General features: G+C 36.1%; 1 protein-coding gene across 1 annotated transcript in view; it reads right to left on the bottom strand.

Annotated features, from left to right (window-relative positions):
• CTTNBP2 (cortactin binding protein 2) overlaps positions 1 to 24814 on the bottom strand; it is a 91907-nt gene that overhangs the window by 50675 nt on the left and 16418 nt on the right. The window contains exon 3 of the mRNA XM_074168023.1: positions 6758 to 6982. Coding sequence (XP_074024124.1) covers positions 6758 to 6982 — 225 coding nt within the window. The remainder of the gene's footprint in view (positions 1 to 6757; positions 6983 to 24814) is intronic.

Genomic DNA, 24814 nt, shown 5'->3' on the forward strand with positions numbered 1-24814 from the left:
AAGCAAGAGATGAGGTTTGCAAAATAACTTAGACCCCAGAAATGAATCATAGAATCGCCTAGGTTGAAAGGGACCTTTAGATTATCCAGTCCAACCATTAAACTAACACTGCCAAAACCACCACTAAACCATGTCCCTAAGCACCACGTCTACCCATCTTTTAAATTCCTCCAGGGATGGTGAGTCAATCACTTCCCTGGGCAGCCTGTTCCAACACTTGACAACCCTTTTGGTGAAGAAATATTTCCTAAGATCCATCCTAAACCTCCCCTGGCACAATTTGAGGCCATTTCCTCTTGTCCTATCCCTTGTTACTTGGGAGAAGAGACCAACCCCCACCTCACTACAACCTCCTTTCAGGTAGTTGTAGAGAGCAATAAGGTTTCCCCTCAGCCTCATTTTCTCCAGACTAAACAACTCCAGTTCCCTCAGCTGCTCCTCATAAGACTTGTTCTCCAGACCCCTCATCAGCTTCATTGCCCTTCTCTGGACATTCTCCAGCACGTCAGTGTCTTTCTTGTAGCGAGGGGCCCACAACTGAACACAGTATTCGAGGTGCAGCCTCACCAGTGCCTAGTACAGGGGGGTGATCACTTCCCTAGTCCTGCTGGCCATGCTGTTTCTGACACAAGCCAGGATGCTATTGGCCTTCTTTGCCACCTGGGCACACTGCTGGCTCACATTCAGCCGGCTGTCAACCAACAACCCCAGGTCTTTTTCTGCTGGGCAGCTCTCCAGCCACTCTTCCCCAAGCCTGTAGCGCTGCATGGGGTTGTTGTGACCCAAGTGCAGAACCCGGCACTTGGCCTTGTTGAGCCTCATCCCATTGGCCCCGGCCCATGGATCCAGCCTGTTCAATGTTTAGGTTTTAGGTCTTCCTCAGACTAAAGGAGATAAGGGTTGAAATAATACACAGTCCATCACGCCCATAATGTGTGTCTTATATCTTGTTTTAACATTTATAAATAAGACATTCATTTCTGAGACCAACTTTTTGGCACTGGCACAAGCATCTTCCTGTACTTATTAATAGCAGAAGGTCTGACTGACATTGGTGATGTACAAACTATGTTACAAGCTAGAATCAAGAAACTACCTACTACATGCAGATATCGGATAAGAATAATTTTTCCCCTCATTCATATAGTCATTGTCTCCAATTCATCTTGCCTGCTGGTTATGCTTTTATTCAAAGACTCTGTTCTGGAAAAGCATTGGAAAAGCTTTTTATTTTCCCAAGCAAACTTACACAAGTCAAACAACAACAAATGAAACTGATTTCTTTCTCCCTGCTCCTCCCTTCACATACTGAGGCAGTAGCTTCCTATGTGGTTTATCTGAATGACTGATAAAAACCCAACCGAATAAAACCCCAAGAAACTGCTGAGCATTCCTTCGCCTGTACTCTTTTAGTTGGTTTAGCCTCAGTTCTGCTTCATATTTACGCACAGATCAATACAGAAATAACAATTCAGAACTGTACCACTAAAGTGCATTTTCTAAGTGGGCATTTTTTCCAGAAAAATACTTCTGGGTATCCATGAAAAATAATAATCACAAACATGAACAGTTAATTTTGACTGCAACAGGAAACTGTTTCATGCTTCTACAATAAGAGAACATTTCACAATGCTCAAAAAAACAATCTAAGAAAAGCTGTGGCAACAAGCAGTACATTTAAGATCTTCCTTGGAATAAATGTTTCACTTCAATAGATGAAGGAAGAATCATAGATTCAGATTATAGTGTCATGGTAAAATGATACTAATTTCTAAGTTTAAAACAATATAGTGCCTGAGTATATTTACTGTAAACTCTAATGTGGGAAACAAGATGGTCTAAGGGACTGGTAATAGCTACAGAATATCTTCTCTCTCAGTCAATGCTTAAAATATTGTCTTGGTTGCTAGATGAAAACAAACAAACAGACACGCAGGCAAAAAAAAATACCCCAGGCACTACAATATAATAGCTTTTCAGAAGCCTGTTGCTACAGCACAGTATTGCCTGTCCTCTCCAATAGGAGATGAAATTTCTTAGCTCTGGAAGCTTTTTCCACATCATTGTACGTGTGCCCACAATTAATTTTTAACTAAACTGCATTTAAACAAAAGCTAATATAAATACAGTTTTTAAATAACAGTTTTGTTACTCTCCCGTTATACTACAGAGTTGAAACTCATGCCATCAAGAGATGAGTACAAGAGGGAGAGAGCCTGCAGTTGTAATAGAAATAAATCCCACTTGCTGTAGCTCGTTGTCCCCGGGATAATTTTTCCCCACGTAGTAAGCAGAATTCCAACACAAGAAAACGCTTAAAAAGGGAAGTGAAATGACATAGAGCAAGCAAATAATAAATCCTGCACAAATTTACACTTATCGATGAACCTGTGTCTCAGTCTCCCAACATTTCTAGTCCTGTAAATTTCTCTTCTCTTTTCTTCAGAAGAATGGGACAAAGCATAAAGAGGTGATGACAATATTGATGTGATATATATTACAGTAATAGTAAAACTTCCTCCTGAAATTATATGGTTATTATAAGAACCATTGAACCAAAAGGAAGAAATCATTATTGGAAATTATACCTACATTATAAACGTCAGCTTGGCTTCAAATATCTCAAAACGTGTTTAGCAGTGGAGGGGCTCCACTGCGATTTTAGAGCTTCATCCCAGCTTAACCAATACACTCTGTACAACGCATTTCACCAAACCAAGTCCGCCCTTTCTTAGGAACAGTGTTAAATATATTAAAAATATGGTATGGCATTATCAGTCATGGCTAAACAAACAACATCAGCAACACCACCTCTTCAGTTATGTTAATGACACCATAGAGCTGCAAATTAAATTAACAAGCTATTATGATGACACTGTATTTAGGAATGGTCCCACTCACAGTTCTTCATATGCAGAAAAATCATTACTTTTTCTCAAGCATTTCCCTGGTTTTTTCAAAGCACCCAGCAAGCATTTCAAAGCAAGCGGAGCATCCAACAGTAACAGTGGAGTATCCAGCAGTTTCTTCTTTGTTAAAACAGATACAAAAATAATAAGAAATATATATAATTTTTAAAGCTTGGAAATGGAATAAGATTATAGTGAAAATGTTTTTTTAAAGGTTTTCTATACTTTATAATTCCTTCATTTTGCTTTCAGACAATGGACTGGTTCTATAAATTAACTTGTGAAATTATATTACTTTCAAATATTTACAAGCAGATTTTAACGTATAACTGAGATGAAATCAGCTTACCAAACTATTATAGTATCTTATTTGTAAGCATTGCGTATACTTTAAGAATTCCTAATATATATATGTCTTCTATTTGATTTCGAATTGACAAGACCAGCATTAGTTTCTCATTTTATGTTGTCTATCTCTCCCTCACGCCCTTGTTTTGTCTACATCATCTTGAACAGGAAAGTTTTCAATATTTACTCTCTATTTTTTCCTTTAGATGACAGATTTGGAACTAGCTGTAATTATTTATGAGTTTATGAACTAACTATGACCTGACTTTGTGAATTATATGCATACACTAAATCATATCAGCAATGTAAACATCTGGAAATGTGTCCAAGAAGGATTTGAAAAGGGGTAAAAAAGGATACTGAGAAAAATGATGGTGTCCCACAAAGAACTAATCAGCAAAGGCCCTTCAAAGGTGAGAGATAATGTGCATGCCTTGTGAGAAAAGGTTGAGGGAGCCTGGCTTGCTTAGTTCAGTGAAAAAAAGGCTGAGGTCATGATCTAATAGCAACATACCACTCCTTTTGAAAGGTCCTTACACTGATGATGAAGTCAAATTCTTAGTAGTGGCAGGTAGGGTTCCATAACAAAAAGTTAATATGAAAAATTGTCTTGAAAGACGCTCAGTCTCAGAAAAAAGTTCTTCACAAGGATAGCAGTGCAGAAATGCTGCAGTATTGCCATTCCTGGGGGTTTTCAGGACTCGGCTAGACAAATTCACAGATCGCCAGATGTACTGCTGGTGATAATCTGCTTTAAGCACCAGGTTAGACTAAGTCACGTCAACGGGCCTCTTCCAACCAACACGTCTGTCTGCCTTTGAGCGTGCATGCCAAAACTAACCTCTCTGCAAACACTTGAAAAACCAAGAACTGCCATTTTGATTGTCTGGTTTTGAGTTCCCAGGAAACCTCAAAATTAATTTCGATAGCAGCTCTAGGAAAAGCATTCAAAGAGATGGAAGAGGATGGAGACTTAACACAAAGCAGATGACATCTGGGGATTAGGTGCTTGGTATGTGGTAAACCTATGACTGGCAGTCATTTGTGCACCTCTCATTTTTCTACATTCTGGCACATTGTTATGACTTGCTTTTTAAGATCAAATAAAAATTTTATTCAAAGAATACTTTTAAAGCCACTATATTCACTGATAATACGTCCCCAGGAATAAGAGTTCAGTCTGAGCCTGTTTATAAAGTCCAGTAATATCCAGAGAAAATAAACACAGCTGTACACAGACTTCATTGCTTAGTGTATGTAAGAGTGAGCCAGTGAGGCAATTCCATACAGGAAGACAGAGGCATCACACATTTAGAGGAGGAGGAACCACCCTTGGAGAGAGGAGGTGCAGCTGGCTCTGTATTTACGTCACATTTGTCTAGGCTTAACTTTTTTTTTTATTTGTTTACATTGGGTCATCCTAATTTGTCAAACATTTCCAGAAATCCCTCAAAATACATTCATTACCCTCTTCCACAGAGGGACTTCAGAGATGGAGAACAGACAGAAAAATGTGGAACTAAGGGAAAGTAAAATAATGAATGAATGGTTTGTGAATGAATGGAGATGGTTGAGAGAGATGTCATCTGTTGCCACAAACCCAAGAAGTTTAAGAGGTTGCCCTGTACAAACAGCATTTCTAATTGCCTTTAAAAAGGGAAGATGTAAGTTCTGTAGAGAGTCATGCACACAGCTGCTCAACACCATGCAGTTTGTTTTCAGATCCTGTATTATCTAAATTTCCTGTTTGTGACAAGGAATAAAAATGGTAGAATCATAATGACACACTTTCAAAGCAACATGTTATTTTTTCAAGTGTAGTGCTTTAAAGCTTAGCTTGAAAGTTACAGGTTTCAGAATTGAGTGTACTAGAGGTTTAGGTACTTCTCAAGGTAAGAATCAAACTGCAAAATAAATTAACATCAAACTACTTCAAGTTAAGATTTTAAGAAAAAACCTCATGTGTTCTTCTAGGAAACAAAAGACAAGAGCATCCTTTCCTGTACATGCAGATATAGACTTTCGTAATAAACCTGGGCCAAAAAAAGAAAAAAATAAAAAAGGAATTTACTTATCAATACCCTGATTTCGAGACATATTCTTAATATGTAAACCCATGTTACATGCACATATCTGTCCTTATACTAAAAGCCAGAGATAGATGAAGAATTTAGAAAATACTTTTGGCCACGCACTGAAACAAGAAACTAGTCCAATTGTCCAGACAGATGTGTCACGGTCTCTCCCAATATCATTCTCTAGTCAGAATAAGCAAGCTTACTCGCTCTTTTCTATGCTGAGACAATCCTTTCCCCAAAATCTCAACTTACTTACAAAGCACATGAAAAGGAAAATTGACATTTATGAGTCTTCAATAAGAAGTGCTCGGTAAGTACAAGTACCAGTTCACTACATAGGCCACTTTTAAGACTTACATATCATATATTTAGTCTCAAATGAGTATTACTCATTTTTTTAAACGCAGCATCTGTTTTTCTGAAGTCCTAACAGAGCAGGAATGCTTAAACTAAACTAAACAATAGAGCTAAGATAACAAGAAAAGGTTTGCTGATTTAATTTAAGCATGTATTTCCAGCATACTTCCAGTACTTCTGTGTATATTCTGTGTGTATATTATTTCCCAAAGAGCAATTACTACCAAAATCAGTTTTATTTCCATTTTTCTGGTGTTTTTTTTTTAAACATCAATCTAAAACTGTCACCAAAAAGCTATTTCACAGCTGCTGAAGACATTCTATTCATCTTATACCCTTATACCTTATGAGGATGATTCAACGCCTAGCAAGCATTTCTTTTCTAATTATTCAAAAATACCTTGTCTAGGTTAGTTTATTATATTACTGTACCCCTCTTTCCTCTCAGAACTCCCTTCCCAACATATTCATATTTAGTTATACTTTAGGAATATATGTCTCACATATTAGTGAAATATATGCAACCAACCAACCATTCACTTTCAAACTGACACTGTTTTATCTTCAATGAGACCTTTTTTGCAACATACTTGTTCCAAAATAATTTTTCTCTTTACAACAGATGTTCTAAATATGCAAAAAAAGTATTTTTAGAGTTATAATTTATTTTTACTGATTTATGAGACAGACAGAGCCACCTAATATAAAATGCAAATAAATTATTTATTTTATGCTATTTAGGTTAGAACAAAAATAACAGTAGCTTCTCTAAGCTTCAATGGTGTTGGTTTAAAAATATATTGTGATGACGCTTTCTCAGCTTACACTGAGCTATCCACTTATATACTGCATCGACTTATACCAGTTATTCCGTAAGTAAGTAGAGCTAAATTCATGGAACAAATTTTGTGCGCACACAAAATATCACCCTTCACTATATATGACAATTAAGTGCTAACATTTTAACACACTGATAATCAAGTTAGACAAAGATGCAAATTAAAAAAAATGGCACGAAAGAACAAATCAGGAGAGGGAAAAGGAAAAAAGTTGGTAGCAGGATACCTTCTTTTGTCTGTTTTCAGCAGCAGCCAACTGAGCTGACATTCTTTCTTGCATTTTCCTGCAATGAGCCATAACAGCTTCTAAAATGGACAGAGGGTTCATGCATATTGGCTTCTTTTCTTTATCACCAGCACCTGCTTCAAAGTCTCTCTGAAGAGCCAGAAATGGGTCACTCAGATTAAATCTTCCATATCGCTCCTGGATAAAAACCTCTTTGCGCCGGGCCTAATAAAAAAAAAAACAGAATGCAACTAAATGCATTTTTTGGAGTAGAAGAGACCTAAACCACAGGGAAATTTATGTAACTTATTTATGGTTTTTAAATATTTTCTTTAGGTATTTGTTTACAATCGCTAAAACAAATAGTCAGATATGATGCACACAGGTTTCATTATAGTCAATACAATTCACTACATAAAACAACCCTTCCCCTTCTCAATTCCATACAGAAATACCAGTTTGGAGCAGTTTCACAAGTATCACAAAAATAACATCTTGTAAATTGGCTGATACACAGAGAGGAAAGGGAAGAAAAACATTGTAAAATAAAGTTTTCTATTTCTGTGTATTAAAATGATGCTAGTAAAAGATATGAAAACATGCTTTGTGTTTACTGCAGTACCAAAATAAATATTTTTCAAATAAAAAACTGACGGTATGTTTACATAAACAGAGATTTTAATAAGTAGTAGCAGACAAGCAGAGAGCAAAAACACCACCAAGGCATTTCTGAAATTAAGATACTTCTCATATCTGTTCAGAAAGATCATATGTTTCTCCATACCATTATTTTAAAACATAATTATATTTCCAAACTATAGTACAACACTTTATTGTCATAACAAACAATATTACATGATCAAGATCAGAGGTAGTTTGGCTTGACAAATTTTTAGTTCTTCAGCCCAACGTGAAAACAAGATCAGCTTCACAGAAGGTATTTTTAATACACAGTATGCAGGAAGGCCACGGATAAATACTGACTTCTAACAATCTTCATAGAAAATATTGTTCCAAAATCTCAGGCCTATTACCCATCTAACTTGGGGGGGCGGCACGGGGGAGAGAAAACCAAATCAAAACAAACAAAGAAACAAACAAACAAAAAATACCCACCACAAAACCCCACCAGAAAGTTCCAATGATTTCTAAAATTTTGTTGTGGTGTTTTTGTACTTGAAGATATAACAGAAAGCAGAAGGAAGAAAGTCAAACCATTATAGCACAAATTTTGGAAGACAATAAAGGCCTATTGCCTTAAAAACTAAATGTCACCAAAGCAGCTCTATAAATAAGTATGTCTCAAAAAATCAGAAAAAAAAACCACCCACGGAGCAGAGAAACACCATCAGAAAGAGGAATCCCTCCAAAAACTTTTATCTGTGATTTGGTTCAAAGTCAGGGAAGAAGAAGCAAAAAAGAGGAAGAATAAGCCAATTCTGAGATACAAAAGAGGAGGAACAGGCCTAAAGATTACCAAATGGGTTAGTAGATCATTTGGAAAGCTTGAAGTTAAAATTGTAACATATGAAAAGGTCATAAAAGGTAACAGACATTTTGGGGCATGGGAAACCAAAGAAGAACATAAGAACTATGTTAGAAAAATTCTCCAGAGACTAACTACAAATAACATACCTTAGTGAATGACCAACTTTTTCCTATATATTGTCTACAAAATTGAAATGTTGTGGGAAGGTGAAACAGAATTTGACTGCAACAGAAATAAGTGTGCCTACATATTCTGATGCTTAAAATACTTTTAGTCTATTTTTCTATTTTGGTAGTATAAATAGAACTTCAAGATACTTATTATAAAAACAGGCCTTTGGGGCATAACTTCAGAAAAAGCTTACAGAGCTAAAGTCTGGGTAGGCTTACAAAGTCAGGCAGTAAATGTTTGAAGAGACAAAATAAGATGATTATTTTTTATTAATTGCCTTGCAAATAACCCCTAATTAGTCTGAAAGTTTAATTCCTTAATTTTTAACTTAGATTTTAAAATAAAATAAAATAGCTAGTTACAAGGCCAGGTGGGGAGCAGGGAGGGACTAGATTCGTAGCTCCTGGTTCTATGTACTGAAGTTGCAGGGCAGTATGCAGGTTAGGAATTCAACCTTCATGTAAAGGAAACAATCAAACCCAAAAACCTGATCCTAAATGGATTAAAGTGCTAAGTAGCCAAACAAGATGACAAACCCAAGCAGGTTAAGAATTTAAATGGAGATGGAGGCACAATCCATATATAAATTACCAGCAGTATCAAAGCCACTTAGTACATATAAAGAAAGCAAAAAAACACCAGTGCAGCAGCTCAGCTGCATATTAAAAAAAAAAACAATCCGACCATCAGAGCCTCCATCCTTAAATCCGGCAACCGGCAGCAAAAAGAGAAGCCAAGAAGATAACTGATCTTAGAGGCAAAGGCAACCACTCATGCCTCTAAGGAAACAGAGGTAGATAACCAGCGAAATAATGGGTATTTTCCAGGTTTTTTTATGACCCGTGACCAGCTGTGCTCTCGGCAAATACTGTATGTATGCAATATGAATGTATTCTTTGAAATGTTCTCTAACACGCATAGCAATTACCAGAGCAAGCAAGGCAAAGGCTCAATGTGCACCTGCCAAAATAGTAACGGGACTGGGTGTTCGGACTCAGTAACTAAGCAAAAGATGAAACTATATAGAAGGGATGAGCTCCCTCTGAATGAAAATCAAAACAATCTGCTGGCATTAAGAATTAAAGCGGCTACACGAAAATCCTAACCCTAACCAGCAAAGTCATCTCAGGATGCTTTCAACTCAAAAGGGAGTAAAATGTAAATGCAAACTATTAAAATAAATGTTTCCATGTTTCTAGACAAGGACTAAAAAAAAAAGAATAAAATGATGGGATGAGGATGCATGATTTCAAATGAAGATACCAGAATAAAAGATAAAGCAGAAGCTTGGCAGAAGGGAAACAGTGAGTAGTTCCCTAAAACTTCGGCAACAGAAAAGGTAGGCTTGGGTTTTTTCACGATTCCCCCAGCTCCTATTTCTGTCCCTTTGCACTTCACTAAAGTACACCAGATGAGAGAAATAGAAATACTAGAATCAGAAAATGTTCTCTCTTACATCATCTTTCAGCACTGAATTTCAAGTCATAAGAGCTATTAGCAATATCAAGATATCTGTTTTTTATGGCACTCATTTGGGGAATGTACAGTCTAATGTCATACGGTTAATTAATCCTTTAAAATAGTCTCTGCATAATTTGGTGGCTGTGCTAAAACAGCATTAGCAGCGTCTCATATATTAACTTCAATTGCACAGCAACATATACAGAAAATTACATTTAAAATGTTGATTTGTGAATAATTAACTGAATGAATTTTCAAACAGAAAATTTGCAAAACCAGACAGAATATGCATCCACTACAGGAGGTAATCAGGACTGCTGCATTGTGACAGGTACTATACGAATTTGTAAACTGTCAGCTTTATTTTTCTGTACATACCCATTTGCTCAGCAACTAACCTTTTAATGGAAGGTCTGAGATTGAAAGTATTTAAAGGTATAAAAAGATGTCCATGGGAAATGAAACTTTTTGCAGCCTGTGTCAGTGGTACAAAAAATTATGACAAGCTAAATCCTCCAACAGGTAACTGTTAACGAAAACTGACAGTAAGAACACACAAATAGAGAGAAAATATCTAAAAACAAAGAAAAAAAAAAACCTTTAAATAGTTAATTAATGAAATTCACTACTGCAATAGAGTAAAAGCTTAAACGTTAAGTACAACAGCTTTTGAATTCAGTCCAGTAAGAACAATGCATTTATACAGAGCTTTTAAATCCTTACACAGGATCTGAAACATTAAACACAGAGACTGAAATAAGAGTGCAACTACTACTTAAAAAGAACGAAACCCCAAAGTTTCTTTATTGACAGGCTGGGTTATAGCATTATGTTAGATCACAGAATCACAGAATGATATGGGTTTGGAAGGGACCTTCGGAGATCAGTGTAGTCCAACTGCCCTGCCAGAGCAGGTCCACCTAGAGCAGGGTGCACAGGAACATGTCCAGGTGGATTTTGGATGGACTACAAGTTTATACTAAAAAAAATACAGTAGAACTGAAAAACACCTTCAGAGGGGAGTGAAAGATGATCAAAAGGTACAACATGGCTTCTCTTCAAGGAAGAGCTAATTAGAAACAGGACTTTTCAGTGTGAAACACAACCAGGGAGAAACATTCCAGAGGTCTGCACCCTGACAGGACAAGCAGCAATTGTTCGGTGATCTAATGAGGGAAATTTGAGTTGGACACAAATTCTTCTTGCTAAGAGCAGATAAGCACTGGAACGTGTTGCCCAAGGAAAATGTATAACCTCTGTCATTGGGAGATTTCCAAAACTAGATTGGGTAAGGCCATCAGCAACCCGATCCATCTTTGACATTAGTCCTGCTTTAAGCAGAAGATTGGACTGAATGATCTCTGGGGGTGCCTTCCAACCTGAATTACTCTATGATTAGCAATTTCTTCTAGGACTGTGATTTTGTATCTCGCAGATGTTAGTGATCTTCTCAAGTAACAAATGACAAAGGAGCTCCCAGAGGAAGGAAAAACAACCAAATACTTATTGGTGAAAGAAGCCTTATGTCTTGCTTCAAATAATGAAAATACTTTATATCACCTAGAAATCAGAACTTTTAGTCTGTGATGTTTTCAAAAATGAAAAAATCAGCACTGAACAATCCTAGGGATTACAAGGGGAAGGTTTGTTTTCAAGCCTTCTCTCCTATGTCTGCAGCCAACAAGAATCTGGAGGATCAGGCTGTAAGTTAAACCGCTGCTTTTATTACGCTCTCAGGGAGCTTGTCTCCTACCACCTACAACAAGACACCTCATCCACTCCTACAACAACTTTTTTCACACTATTCAAGTCACCTCACTGCATCTATCTGTCAGCTCCCCCCGGACACTTCCGTCTCTCAAGCTGAGCCTTTGCAGCCCTGACCCCATTTAACGACTGGCAGATGAAGACTGGCAGCAGGGAGTGCAGGGAGAGGAACAATAGGAGTGGAGGTATCTGAATGATGGGCTGAGGGCAAAGCTGCAAATCCAGTATAAGAACTGCCCTGCAGTCTCTTATTTCTTATGTTCACTTCAGAAGAAGAAGAAAAAAAAAATATCTATTTTCAGTTTCAATATTTTCAGTCTTCTATTTTCAATATCTATTTCAAACTGAGAATTATGAAGTCTAATTAGATTCCCTCCACCCCCGCTATTCAAAGAAGAATGTAAGAGGGCAGGGAGGCCTTCAAATAGTATCCATTTACTGTGGACCTAAAACTAAAAGCATAAAAAAAGCAAGGAAAAACAAATACGACCCATTAATATATAAGGAAGGAATAAGCCCAATAAGGAAAAAAAAAAATAAATCACATAATATAAGTTATGTTAGTTTTCTTTCAGTAATAATCTATGTTGATATTAGTTGCACCCATTTGCTGAAATGAGTTTTCATAATCTGCTTACATAATCAGTAACAGAATATATAAGCAACAGTATTTTTAAGTTTAATACTGCATTTTTGCCCCAATGTATCTCAGAGTTTCCTCTTCATTTACCTGCCAAGTAAAGAGTTCAGCAAGTCCAGGGCTTCCATTCAGCAATTGATGATAAACATAAAAAATAGGACTGCGTGTCCTACACTCCTCTGGAACAACGGAACTGAATTAAAGCTGCCCCAGAACCTTTAACAAAATTTCCTTCCTTTCAAGAGCATTTGTTCCTCTGATTAATTTCCTTTTCCACATATACTAGAAGTGTTTCAACAGATGTTGATAGCTTCATATTAACATTTTCTCTTGACATATGTATTAGGGAGTGGTAAAAAGTTTTCTAAAACTAACCAACACAGAAAAGGAGGCAGTAAAAGCTTATTTTATGTGTTATGCTAAAGACGAGGGTAAGCCCTTCATCCTAAATAAAACTGAAAGGGTAATAGATTTTTAAAAAAGCAAGGTGGCTGAAAAAGAATGTGTTTATAAATCTTATTCAGTGGCATTTTACAGTGTCTTGAAATGATTTATTTAAGCAAAAGAGAATTATCAATGAGTATACACTCATAATAAAAGCAGTACTTTCAGAGATACCTGCAAAATACCAGGGTGGGGGTGGAGGACATGATGTCTTACTATGATTAATTAAGAATGACTCTTTAAAGAATACTAGCAATTTTGCTACACAACAGGGTTTGGGGGCTTTGTCTGTTGTGGTTTTTTTTTTGTTTGTTTGTTTGTTTGTTTGTTTTTTGTCTTTAAAAGCAGATGTAAATGAATGTTTTCAAAGTACCATATGAGATGTTACTTCCATGTAAAGTTTTACAGAACAAACTAAAACCAGAAATGTAAACATCAATGACTGCTGAAGAAATGGTATTGTGCAGCACGACTTCTGTCAACGAACACGTGATATTTAATTTCTCCTTACACTATTAACTAAATTCCTTTCTTCATCACTGTGACAGTGCATACCTACGCAAAGTCTACAAGAGAGTTAGATTGTAATGAACTCAATATTACATGAAAAAATATTTAAACAATGTATTCAAACTGTCTGTTTCCATGTTAAGTGTCAAGTATCATAAGACAAAAACGTACACTTTAAGGATGAAAAAACCGGAAATTCTCTGCAGAAGATTGATGATCACAACAGGCTGCTAGTTCAAAAAGAGTGAAAACAGTAGAAAGAATTGAGAAACGGGAGGATGCAATTCAGCAAGTTAAACAAACCAACATACAGACTGATTATGCTCTGACAGACCTATATAATTGTTCCATACTATAAAAAATGCTTTTTACAGATGACTGATCAGGATCACAAAAGAATTCAAGTCTTTTGGTAGAGGTACTAATAAAGGAAAGAAAATAAACAAGTTTAGTAATTTTTAATGTAAGGCACACATATCACAAGAAGCGTTCAAAACTATCTTGGAGCAGTGTCTCGTAACAGCCATATGCCATGCAAATACATCAGCGGAACTCGTTGCAGGGAAGCAGGCTGCATGAAAGTGGAGATACAACCAGTTTTTCTAGAAAATTTATCCCAAGCATGAACCATTTAAAGAAGAGTAACTACAAAAAGTTGCATCGTTCTCTCACTCACAACAACCCGTAGAACTTTTCCAAACATTGGTAATTCACAAAGTGCCCCTTTCTCTCAGAATCGCATAGCTTTACATCCAAGCTTTTAAAAAGCATTTTTCAAGGTAAAAAGCAAGCTCTGAATATAAGCCCGTATGTTGTTTTACAAGGCTATCCTCAGTAACCTTCATTTAAGAAGATATACAAAAAAATAATTCTAAGGCATAGAAGGTCAGATTTTACCTAGCAGCTGATGAAAACAACAGCAAACCAGATTTTCTCTATTTCATGCCAAGTATTCAAATATTAAAGTGTTTTGCAAAAAGCTGTACAATTTCCTCTTCTCTCCACTAAAATGCAGACTTAACAAAAGCACAACATGCCTAAAAATTAATTCAAATCTCTCTGTGTATAGAAGGATAAACATTTAATTAACACTTAAACAGTCCCGACTTACAATATAACAGAAAGCACTGAAGAAGAATTATACAACCAAGGTAGTGATCAAGCCTGAATTTCCTTTGGGGTCTGACTCCTTAAAAAGAGAAATCCCCCAATAGCACCAGTTTACTACTACCCCAATATTGTTAAGTAGCACGAACTCCTTCCATTTCTCTCTGTCACCTGACAAAAACCTCCACAAAAGACAGACATACACTTCCAATTCTGATTTTCTCCCCTAGAGTAATAAAAATCCACTATTTTGAGGTTGCATATTTAAAAATGAAAAGGCCATATTACAAAGCTATGATCAGTTATTAACAGATCAGTACTAACAAGAAAAAACAATACAGTCCCTATAAAATATTCTTCGCTTCTTACAGATATGAAAGGTGAAACTCGGGCCTTGCACAAAGGAGAAAAAGCTCAAGTCGTGAAACAGCATGTGTTTTTAATTGAGAAGAGCCATCCAGATGTTCTATATAAACATGACTTTAGACCTATTTTATGACAGCTTTGTTGCTTGATGCCTAAACAGTTGAAAATTATAGGCCAGTATTTTGTAAGGAAGTATCACTGTTCAATGCTCTGATTACCTAACCACCCAGACATTTCTTTCTGAAAATAATACAGATTTTCATACTGAGTCTCAACAGGTAGAGGAGACTTGAGCTTTCCAGTTACTTTAAATAATCATTTGTCATCTAGGCTTTTTTGCATGTTAAAATTTATAGTTCAAATTCATGCAAATCAATTCATAGTTCTTTGCATGGAAATCTGTCCGCCATTCTTCTGAAGTACTGAAGAAAATCTGACTTCGCCTCTAACCAAAAAAAACCGATTTAACCTCCACGCTTAGCAGTTTAAAAGTTTTTTCAGCTCAGTAACAGACAAAACATAGCAATGGCATAATAGAAAAACTTTAACTAAATCAAACTGTTTCTTTTTCGTTTACAGCATTTAGATTTTCCTTTTTTCAAGCTAGCAAAATCTCAGTTAAAATATCATCCTGTATTTCTGCATGGCAATTACATGATTACCAAACTTTAATTATTTTAATGAAAAGGTATGCAAATTATGAGTTTATGATGCAATAAACACGGGTTTACAAGGGGGAAAGTGCTATTTAACTAATTTGATATCCTTTTGTGGTAAGGTCACCAGCCCAGTGGATGAAGGGAAGACAGTGATGTAGTTTTTCTGGATTTTAGTAAGGCTTTTGATACTGTCCCTCACAGCATCCTTCTGGACATGTTGTCCCACTGTGGAATGAGCAGGTTCATGGTGCACTGGGTGAAGAACTGGCTGAACAGCAGGGCTCAAAGGGGCTACATCTGGTTAGTGACTGGTCATCAGCGGTGTTCCTCAGCATTCAATTCTGGGGTCAGTTCTAATCAATATATTCATCAGTGATCTGGATGCAGGAGTTGAATGCACCATTAGCAAGTTTGCTGATGATACCAAACTGCAAGGTGCAGTTGACTCTCTTGAGGGACAAGTTGCCTTGCAGAGGGATCTAGATAGATTGGAGCATTGGGCAATGATTAATGGGATGAAATTTAACGGTTGAAACACCAGATTCTGCACCTAGGATGGAGTAACGACACGCACAATATAAATGGTGAGAGGACTGGCTGGAAAGCAGCCCTGCAGAAAGGAATCTGGGGGGGGCTGATTGACAGCAGGTTCAATATGAGGCAGGAGCTGCCCCAGCAGCCAGGAGGGCAACCCACATCCTGGAGTACATCAAACACAGAACAACCAGCCAGTCAAGAGAGGTGATTATCCCGCAGTATTCAGCATTGGTGTGGCCTCACCTCGAGTACTATGCACAGTTCTGGGCCTCATAATTTAAGGAGGATGTGAAGGTCCTTGTTGCTATCCTCTGGATGCATTCAAAGCTAGTGAAAGGGCTGGAAGGCATGTCCTATGAGAAGCAGCTAAGGACTTCGGGCTTGCCTAGTTTGGAGAAAAGGAAGCCAAGAGGCAACTTCATTGCTCTCTACAGCATCCTGAGCAGGGGAAGGGGAGAGGGAGGTGTTCAGGTCTTCTCTCTGGTATCCAGTGATAGGATGCACAGGAATCATTCAAAACTGTGCGGGGGAGGTTTAGACTGGACATTAGGAAGCATTTCTTTACCAAGAGGGTGGTCAAACACTTGAACAGGCTTCCTGGAGAGGTGGTTGATGCCGCCCAAGGCTGTCAGTGCTTAAGAGGCATATGGACAAAATCCTTAATAATATACTTAAACTTGGTCAGCCCTGAATTGGTCAGGGAGTTGGACTGGATGATTGCTGTAGGTTCCTTCCAACTGAAATAGTCTATTTTATTCTATTAACAATATATATTATTTGAGGTACAGTAAGAGAATTCTATGTTTTCAAATCATTTCCAGTATTCACTGGAAGGTAAATATATATATATTTCCTCCAAGAATTTTATTCTTGCTACTGCCCCTAATGAAGAGAGTGAACAAACAAATAGATTTAACTAACTAAATTTGATTTCTAGAATGGAACATTTTCAAGTAAACAGAATACTCAACCACATTGTATATTTTGGGGTTTATGCCCTTTATTAAAACTTTAGAGCAATTTTCTAGCTAGAACTGTCTTTATAGATACCATTACCTAAAAGTTATTGATTTCAAAATTGTCATGTATCAGCTTATATTTCCACAGTACCTAGCTAAAAATTTTACTCTGCTATTCGAGAGAGAACTCACTAGAATCATTGTTGCTCTATTTTCTCAATTTTTCCATTTATTCGTACAAATGGAATGCTGGCTTTTATGAGAGACCTAGTGCTAAGTATTTTTAGTGCACTGCCAGGGCTTTTAAGACAGATGCCTCTCTCTGGGAGATCTACAGGTAGAAAGACCAATCCACCAGTCACAACAGCATAAAAATGGAGTGGGAGGGAGAAAAGCACAGGAATACATACATCCAAGCATGACAAAAGTAATTAGTGCTATGTGAGTATTTTCACAAGTGTTGAATTTGAAAAGGACTCCAATCAAATCTCTTGTCTTATTCATAATTATTTTTTTATAAATTACTATCATAATTTATTTGGAAGAACGAAGAACAAACCTTATACATTTTTTCTTCAGCAACAGTAACATGAAGAGACACAAAGACAAAAGAAAGAAGTGTTATGTTATCAGTTGCACTTCAGTGTTACCCTCCACAAAATTAACTGTACCATTTATTGGCAGAGAGCAAATAACCTGTGTATGTTCTCTTAACCAAAAATGAAAAATTTCACTTAACATAATAATACAGATAGAATGACGCAGTTACATTTCTCATTGTCAGCAACATGAGCAATGATGGCAATCAGATAAAACATTTTAAATAAGTCATGCTAACAATGAAGTCATAGTTGTATTATTCATAAAGATCACAGAAACTGAGAAACAGTTACATCACTATGATTTTGGAATTTTTTATTATTTTTTTTACAAATAGTGTGTGCATCTACTCACTAGTTTATGGTGGATTATGCAGAAAGATCAAACCAGGGTAGAAAAAGCCAACCAGGGTAGGAGGAATCAAGTGGGAAAGGCAAGGCAATTATCCAAATAAGAAACCAGTAGAATACTTTCAGCTAAATTAGTAGTTACATACCTGGTAACAATAAAGAGATTCAGATCTTATATGAAAAACAAAAAGAGACTATTATCAGTTTAACAGTCACTGCTGGAAAGAACAGAGTAAAAAGGATGTTTGCAATGCAGGGCCATAGAGTTTTCATACTAGAAAACTAGTCTCATGGTTTCATACTTGCAGTCTCCAATTTTAAGAGAGCCTGGAATAAGGATATTTACCTGAGTAGTGAAACTTAAGCTTAGTAAAACAACACATATACATGAGTGTTTTAACAAGGTTTACCAGAGTTTTGCTTTGCTCAATGCTTAATATCTCCCTTTGGCAAATAGCAAGTAACTACCACAAGAAGTGATGTAACACTACTGAAAACCTGTTTTGTTAGTACCTTCTAGAAGAGGCCTTTATATGTGTCAAAATACCAGGACCCCTCAGATCAACAATGTTAATCAGCCCAGGGACTGCTGCTGCTACATCCCCAACATCTATTGGAAAAGGTGAGAGTTTGTTCCATTCATAATGAAGTACAAGAAATAAAGGCGTTTCTTGAAGGAAAATCCAAATACAGTTCACTTGATACCTTTCATCATGCAAAGAAAAGTATTTATTGTTAGTTATCCAAGCTTACAGAAGTATTACTACAAAAAACACTGAATATAAGGAAAGCAAATACTTTCATAGATATCTGAAATGATCTTTTAGGTAAGATACTACATATAAAGCCAACCCACCAATACTATAAACAGTATTTCCAAATTATTACAGCATGGACTCTGGCAGTATCAAGGATAAGGTGTAAGACTGCCCTTTAGTTTTACAACGTTTCCTGAAGTTCAGTGTTAGGTTTTGCTGTCTTAAGCAGGCTTGGTCATTTTGTTGTCATGCAACAAAAGCTACTTTCTTACATTGTAACCAGCCCTGCAATTCTAATAAATACAGGTTCACACAGACATTTACTGGAATAGTGTTATTTTCTTGAACTGTTTAGCAATAAAGCAGTGTGTCAAAACACATCAGGTAATTTCATAAAAATAAATTTAGCTGAAATAAAATAAACTAAAAAAAAAAAAAAAGATATACTATACATAAATCATGACCGAGATAGGAAAAAAAAAATTTGAACATTCCTTAAGGTTGCGTGTAACAACACTTTCAATTAGGTGAACAAAGAGCATGCTGCATCACTTTAAGTAATCCACAGATAAAGAAATCATTCCAAACTAAGGACTGAAAAATCAATTCTTCTACTAACCTGTCTGAATTTTATTCATCCTTCATAGGTTCTTTGCAATCAATTTTAAATAGCTTGCAATAGTGAAATCATACTTTTTCACAGCCATATTCAGAAAATTAAAATAAACTAATATTAAGGAAGTATAACTTTAATCGTAACCAGAAGCATTGGACAGGTAAACATAAACTATATTTAAGAGCAAAGAAAATGCGTAAGCAACAATAATTAAAGTAAATAAATCAAAAGTAGTGATCAGATGAGCAAGGACACAAACTTCAGATCATTACCTCCCCAAAATTTAGTAAAAATTAAATTTTTGCAAAGAAATTGCAGCATGCAAAAATGACAATGCAAACAAGGCATTATCTAACTTCTATTTCATGGTTCACTTCTACCACCAAGGCCAACAACTGCCATCATACTGTCTACAACAATAACCTTCTGTTACAGACAGTTTAACATCTTCTGCCCCTCCTTCTACCTAATCACCATTTTTCAAAGACACCTGCTACAAAACAGGCTGTCTTACTGGCTGCCAGAAACCTCTACAGCTACCTTCTGTGTGGTCTTAGTTCCATTCTGTGGTACGAGAGCGCCATGGGATTCATATGTATAGGAGAATTTCAGATTTGCATTTTAAACTCACAAGTTAGCATAATTACTGTAGGTAAGAGTCTTCATAATTTATAGGTGGTGTAGCTTCCTGTGAGAGATTACATTTAACATATAGGTAATTTTTTTACCTATCAGTCAATTTGATAAGAACTAAACTATACGGACTCATTCCCTTTTTCCTGATAGCTCCCAGGTTTCTTCCCCTCTAACCCCAAAGTTCCTTCTAGAAGTACTAAGCCTTATAGTACAATTCTTGTTGACTTTGTGCAGTAGTTTGAGATAAAAGCTTTATCCATACACAACTGACAATTATGGTGTTGGTAGTAACACTGTTTTAACATATAACTTACAGAGTACAGGCAAAACCAAGTATCCTCACATAAAGAACTACAAAAGTGGTACAGAGATATTTACACATGACAGTTATCATCAAAATAGTTCATGTTTTCAATGAGATTAAAACAAAACTATGTTGTTCAGTATGTAACCATTGTCCGGCAAAACTGAAATACAAGTCTATTAATAATAGCCTTCCACAATGCACAGCTCAGGACTTGAAATCAAACTAGCTTGAGCAGAAAATGCATTCTGCCCTTTGGGGAGAAAATAACTCCAGAAGAGCATTTTACAATGACCCATCTGGCAACTTCACAAGCAAGGTCCATCTGTCTTAAATTCAAGAATGATCATAATGGTAGAAAGCACTGGGGAATTTCTGGTTTTAGGAAGTGAACACAGGGGATACGAAGTTACCTTTTTTTTTTTTAAATCCAGACCAAATCAACTCATATTTCCTACTATATTTACACAAACAATGCTGGAATAGGGCATTTATAGGTATACAGCGAATATATCAACATTTATAGGTATACAGTGACTGTATCAACATTTATAGGTATATAAATGTATATACAGGAACAAGTCTGTAGAGCAACACAATTGGTGCTGTCCGGTTTACACACAGTCTGAGAGTGGTCTGCGAGGCACGTCAAAGCAAATTCCGGTGGGGGCAGTTTCTTCAAAAGTGGGCTTTTGATCTGAATGCTAGGGTAGATTCACCCAAGCAGTTCATTCACACACACATATATAGATATGTAAAAAATGGCTTTTATCATAATGAACCCCAACATCTTCTAAGCCACGCATAATACCAGAATTTTCTAATAGAATGTAAATACAAAGAAACAATTTTTTCGTTGTTGTTCTATAATGCAAGACTTTGCAAAACAACATTCAATTTGATTCTTAGAAGGAAAATGGAGCAGAGTTTTAAAGTAATATTGGATGATACCATTATAGCCTTGGAAACAGAGTGTCTTCCCATTGCAGCTAGTTATTTAGAAGTTTCTGAAACAATCCGATCATTTCAAAACAAACGATCTTCTTAAAAAGAAGCACTTTTTTTTAAGACTTGCTTTAAACTACAGAATTTCTCGTGGAATTCAGTACTGATATCCGAGTAGTTCTAAAATGACTAACAGGAGAGTTGGAACCTGAAAATTGGCATTTGACATACTGTACATAATCTATTTTAAAGAAACATTGCATCATCCGCACAGTAATCACTATACTTTCTAAAAGCTGTTCATCCCTAATTCAATGTCTTGTCTTTTTAAACTGGCAGCTTTTCAAGGTAAAGCTAATAGAATGGGTTATTAAACCTAAATGTGGCTATGAGGTATTATTACACGATGCATTAACTTCTGTCTTTTGACCTACCTATTTCATGACATTAATATCCATATCTTCATTACAAAATTCAGCCACTGTTCTTCAAGAACAGTGCCTTGCTAGGGGAAGTCAGAAATTATCTTACGTGGATTTTCAACTCGGAGATAATACAGAAAGTATGATTCATTTCCAGCTCCATTGATTAGCCTGCAGGCCTGTCAAAAGGCTTAGATTCAGGAAGATAAACTGTACTCACAATTCGGGCAGAACAAAATCCCACAGCAGAGATATTTTTCTTCTCATCTTTTTATGAACTTAGGTAGTCTAAGTTAGATTCTCTTAGCAGCTAAATTAACAAAGTCTGATCTTTCCTAATTCTGTATTCTACAGCTCATATACAGTGCTCAATAACAGACACCACAAATCACTGCCCTTCCTTCAACTAAGGTCCTAACAACAACATGACTTTTCTTACCCAGCTCTCTGGTTTTATGATATCACCTATTTCTGAAAAGTTTAGATTTTGCACAAACTGGCTAAAAGATTCAAGAGACATTGGTACAAACACATACATAGAAGATAAGCTTTCCTTTCTTAGGAAGTTATGGTAAAAATTAAATACAGAAGGGCTTTAGAACACTGAAGAAACACCTACAACCAAATTCACCTTGCTGTCCTTATACCATCATCCTGGCCCGGCCATCACATACGCAAAATCTGGTGATTTGGAGCTCAGTTAAGCTCAGAGAAAAGTCATCGCTGTGAAGCAATGCCATTGATATTGTCAAATTCAAATTAAACAAAAATATATCCATTGTTGGTATTGGCAATTCTTTTAGCAATGTTTTTGTTTCATTGGTGACTTCTCCCAACGATCTGAAGAAGTTGTTCTGAATCTATGCAGTGTGGTATATTAAGAACCTAGTATAATAAGAATTTGCATTTTTTTGTTCACATTAATTACTGCATACCATAGAAGCAAGAATAATATAAATTTTGATTTTACCATTCACCACCTAATGACATTTACATAGGCAAATAAAGTTATTAAAAAAGCAAACAAAAATGCCAACTAAGTTGGGCTTTAAAATTTTAGATGGAAAATAACCTACTAATGATTTAACTTTATGAGAGAATCACCACTAAAAGCAGCATTTAGTATTTGTAATTCCATGCTTGACAGCTAACACTAGCACTTCATCATATGAGGGTCAATGCACTTTAAAAAATTCTCTAGGTAGCAGGCAGATACAGCAACCACTTTATGGCTGGAAAAAAACCCAACAACAAATGAATGCTCTATTTGAGGTCACAGTTGTGGGAGGCCAGACCTGTGCTTTGATTATGTGACCACATTACCTCCACATTAAGAATATATTATCCCCTTATTACAGGCAGGCAGTTTATCTGGATAATTGAGACACATGGAGCAGTACCTATAGTTAAGTCTCCCTCCTTTTCTAACTATACGCATTCCCAATAGCAATTAAACAGCATGTTATTTCTCATTAGTGAAATAACTTTAATGATTTAAATGTTAAACTGAATTTAATTTTAATTGGCATGCAACCCTGATCATGAAGCTACTAAAATAAAGAAATTACAGATTCAGAAAAGAACCATCTTAAGTCCTTTGGTGTAGAAGTTATTTAAAACCAGAGTGCTAATGAGAAAGATTTACACAAAGATCACCTGCTTTGAGGTGAATCCTGATGTTGCCCTCTGCAGCAAATTAACTGTTCGCTTGGGGAATAAATCTGGAAATTTAACCCTAAGTGTGAAAAAGGTCTCTTCTTCCAAGGCCGCTGGTCCTCACAGGGCTGAACTTGTCCAGCAACTTTAATTGCTCTGGTTGATAATTACTGTAAATTTTTCAAATCTGAATTTCTCCGACTTTGAAATTCCAGACAGCCAATGTTCCTCAAAAAAGAAATACTGTTCAAATACACATTAATTCAGCAAAATACTGTGAGTTCTGTATTGTACAAATCAGAGTATACTGTAACAAATTTGTACACGCTAAGGGCAAAACCCCCCTCAGCTTTCTCTGTTTATATCAAAGCAACAAAATGCTACTTTTACAGCAATAGTAGGAAACATTGACCCAGTTAGACAAAGTTTCTATCGCTGAAACAGGAATCAACAACCCTTTTTTAGAAATAGGAATACTATGTGTCCTTACAGATCTGCAGTTGTGCATATTATAAAGGAACAACGATGCATTGTGAAAATGTGGAAGATTACAAATGTCATCTGCATATTTCTTACAAATGCAGTTTGGATTTGAAGTTTTGGTTTTTGTTTCAAAAGCAGACTTCAAGGGATCAAAACTTTATATAAAATACAATGGAACTTTACAATACATTATGCACAAAGATGCAATAAAAAGAGTTAATTATTCTATGGGACACCTTGGGTCTGCTTCTCTCTAATTTATCATGTGGCACAAAATTAATCTGCCTTAATAAAAATCTACCACATCAACGGTATTAACTTTTATAACTAAACTTATCTTCTCTCCACCCCCTAGGATGACTAGTTAATTTAACAAGTTTTCTTCCCATAATCCCAAACTACTGGCCTTTCTCACTTATATTTTATTTTTTGTTTACACAGAACAGACAGAATGGACACTCTGCACTGGAACAATACCCAGTGGACAGACTTAAAATTCCCTAGTTTAATCTTTTCAAAGCAGAGTAACAAGCTCTGAAGCCTTTCTTTTTTATTCTCCATGGACTGTGCCTTTTTGAAACTAAACTTTAAATAAGCAGAAAAAGTTATGCAAAATCCTGAAAGTGCTAAATGAGGAGTCAGTAGCCATCTTGTCTGAGGGCTACTAGTACCAAGAGAAATTAAACTGAAAGTCATAAAATACAAATTCATTTTATGATACAATGAATACATTGTAAATGAACAGCCAGAAGGCAAGCATCTGAAGACAATACAACTCTGAAATCCAAGGGCATTCTTTCTGTGTTAGAAAAGCAGTATTACAGCGGTACTAATTAATAAAGGGTATAATTTTGGAGTTTAATTTCTTTCACTGACACCTCAAACAACTGTGCATTATTTTACAGCTATTTTTTTAAATAAAAGAACAAAAAAACCCCAACCAGAAGTCACAAACCCACAACACATTCATGAGATTATTATTTTAGATTTCTATGAGCTACTAAGTAGTAGAGTTTGCACCATATATAGGACTGAGGCTCAATACCCAAAACAAAGAGGTCAGAAATATTTTCTGCTTAATCCATCAGAGCCCACGCAGGCAAATTACACTTTTACAATGTATCAAGAAGCATTAAACTGTAATCCTGAAAAGCAAATTTCTAAAATGAGCAAAAAG

The sequence above is a fragment of the Numenius arquata genome, chromosome 2, assembly GCF_964106895.1.
Source record: "Numenius arquata chromosome 2, bNumArq3.hap1.1, whole genome shotgun sequence".
Classification (NCBI taxonomy): Eukaryota; Metazoa; Chordata; class Aves; order Charadriiformes; family Scolopacidae; genus Numenius; species Numenius arquata.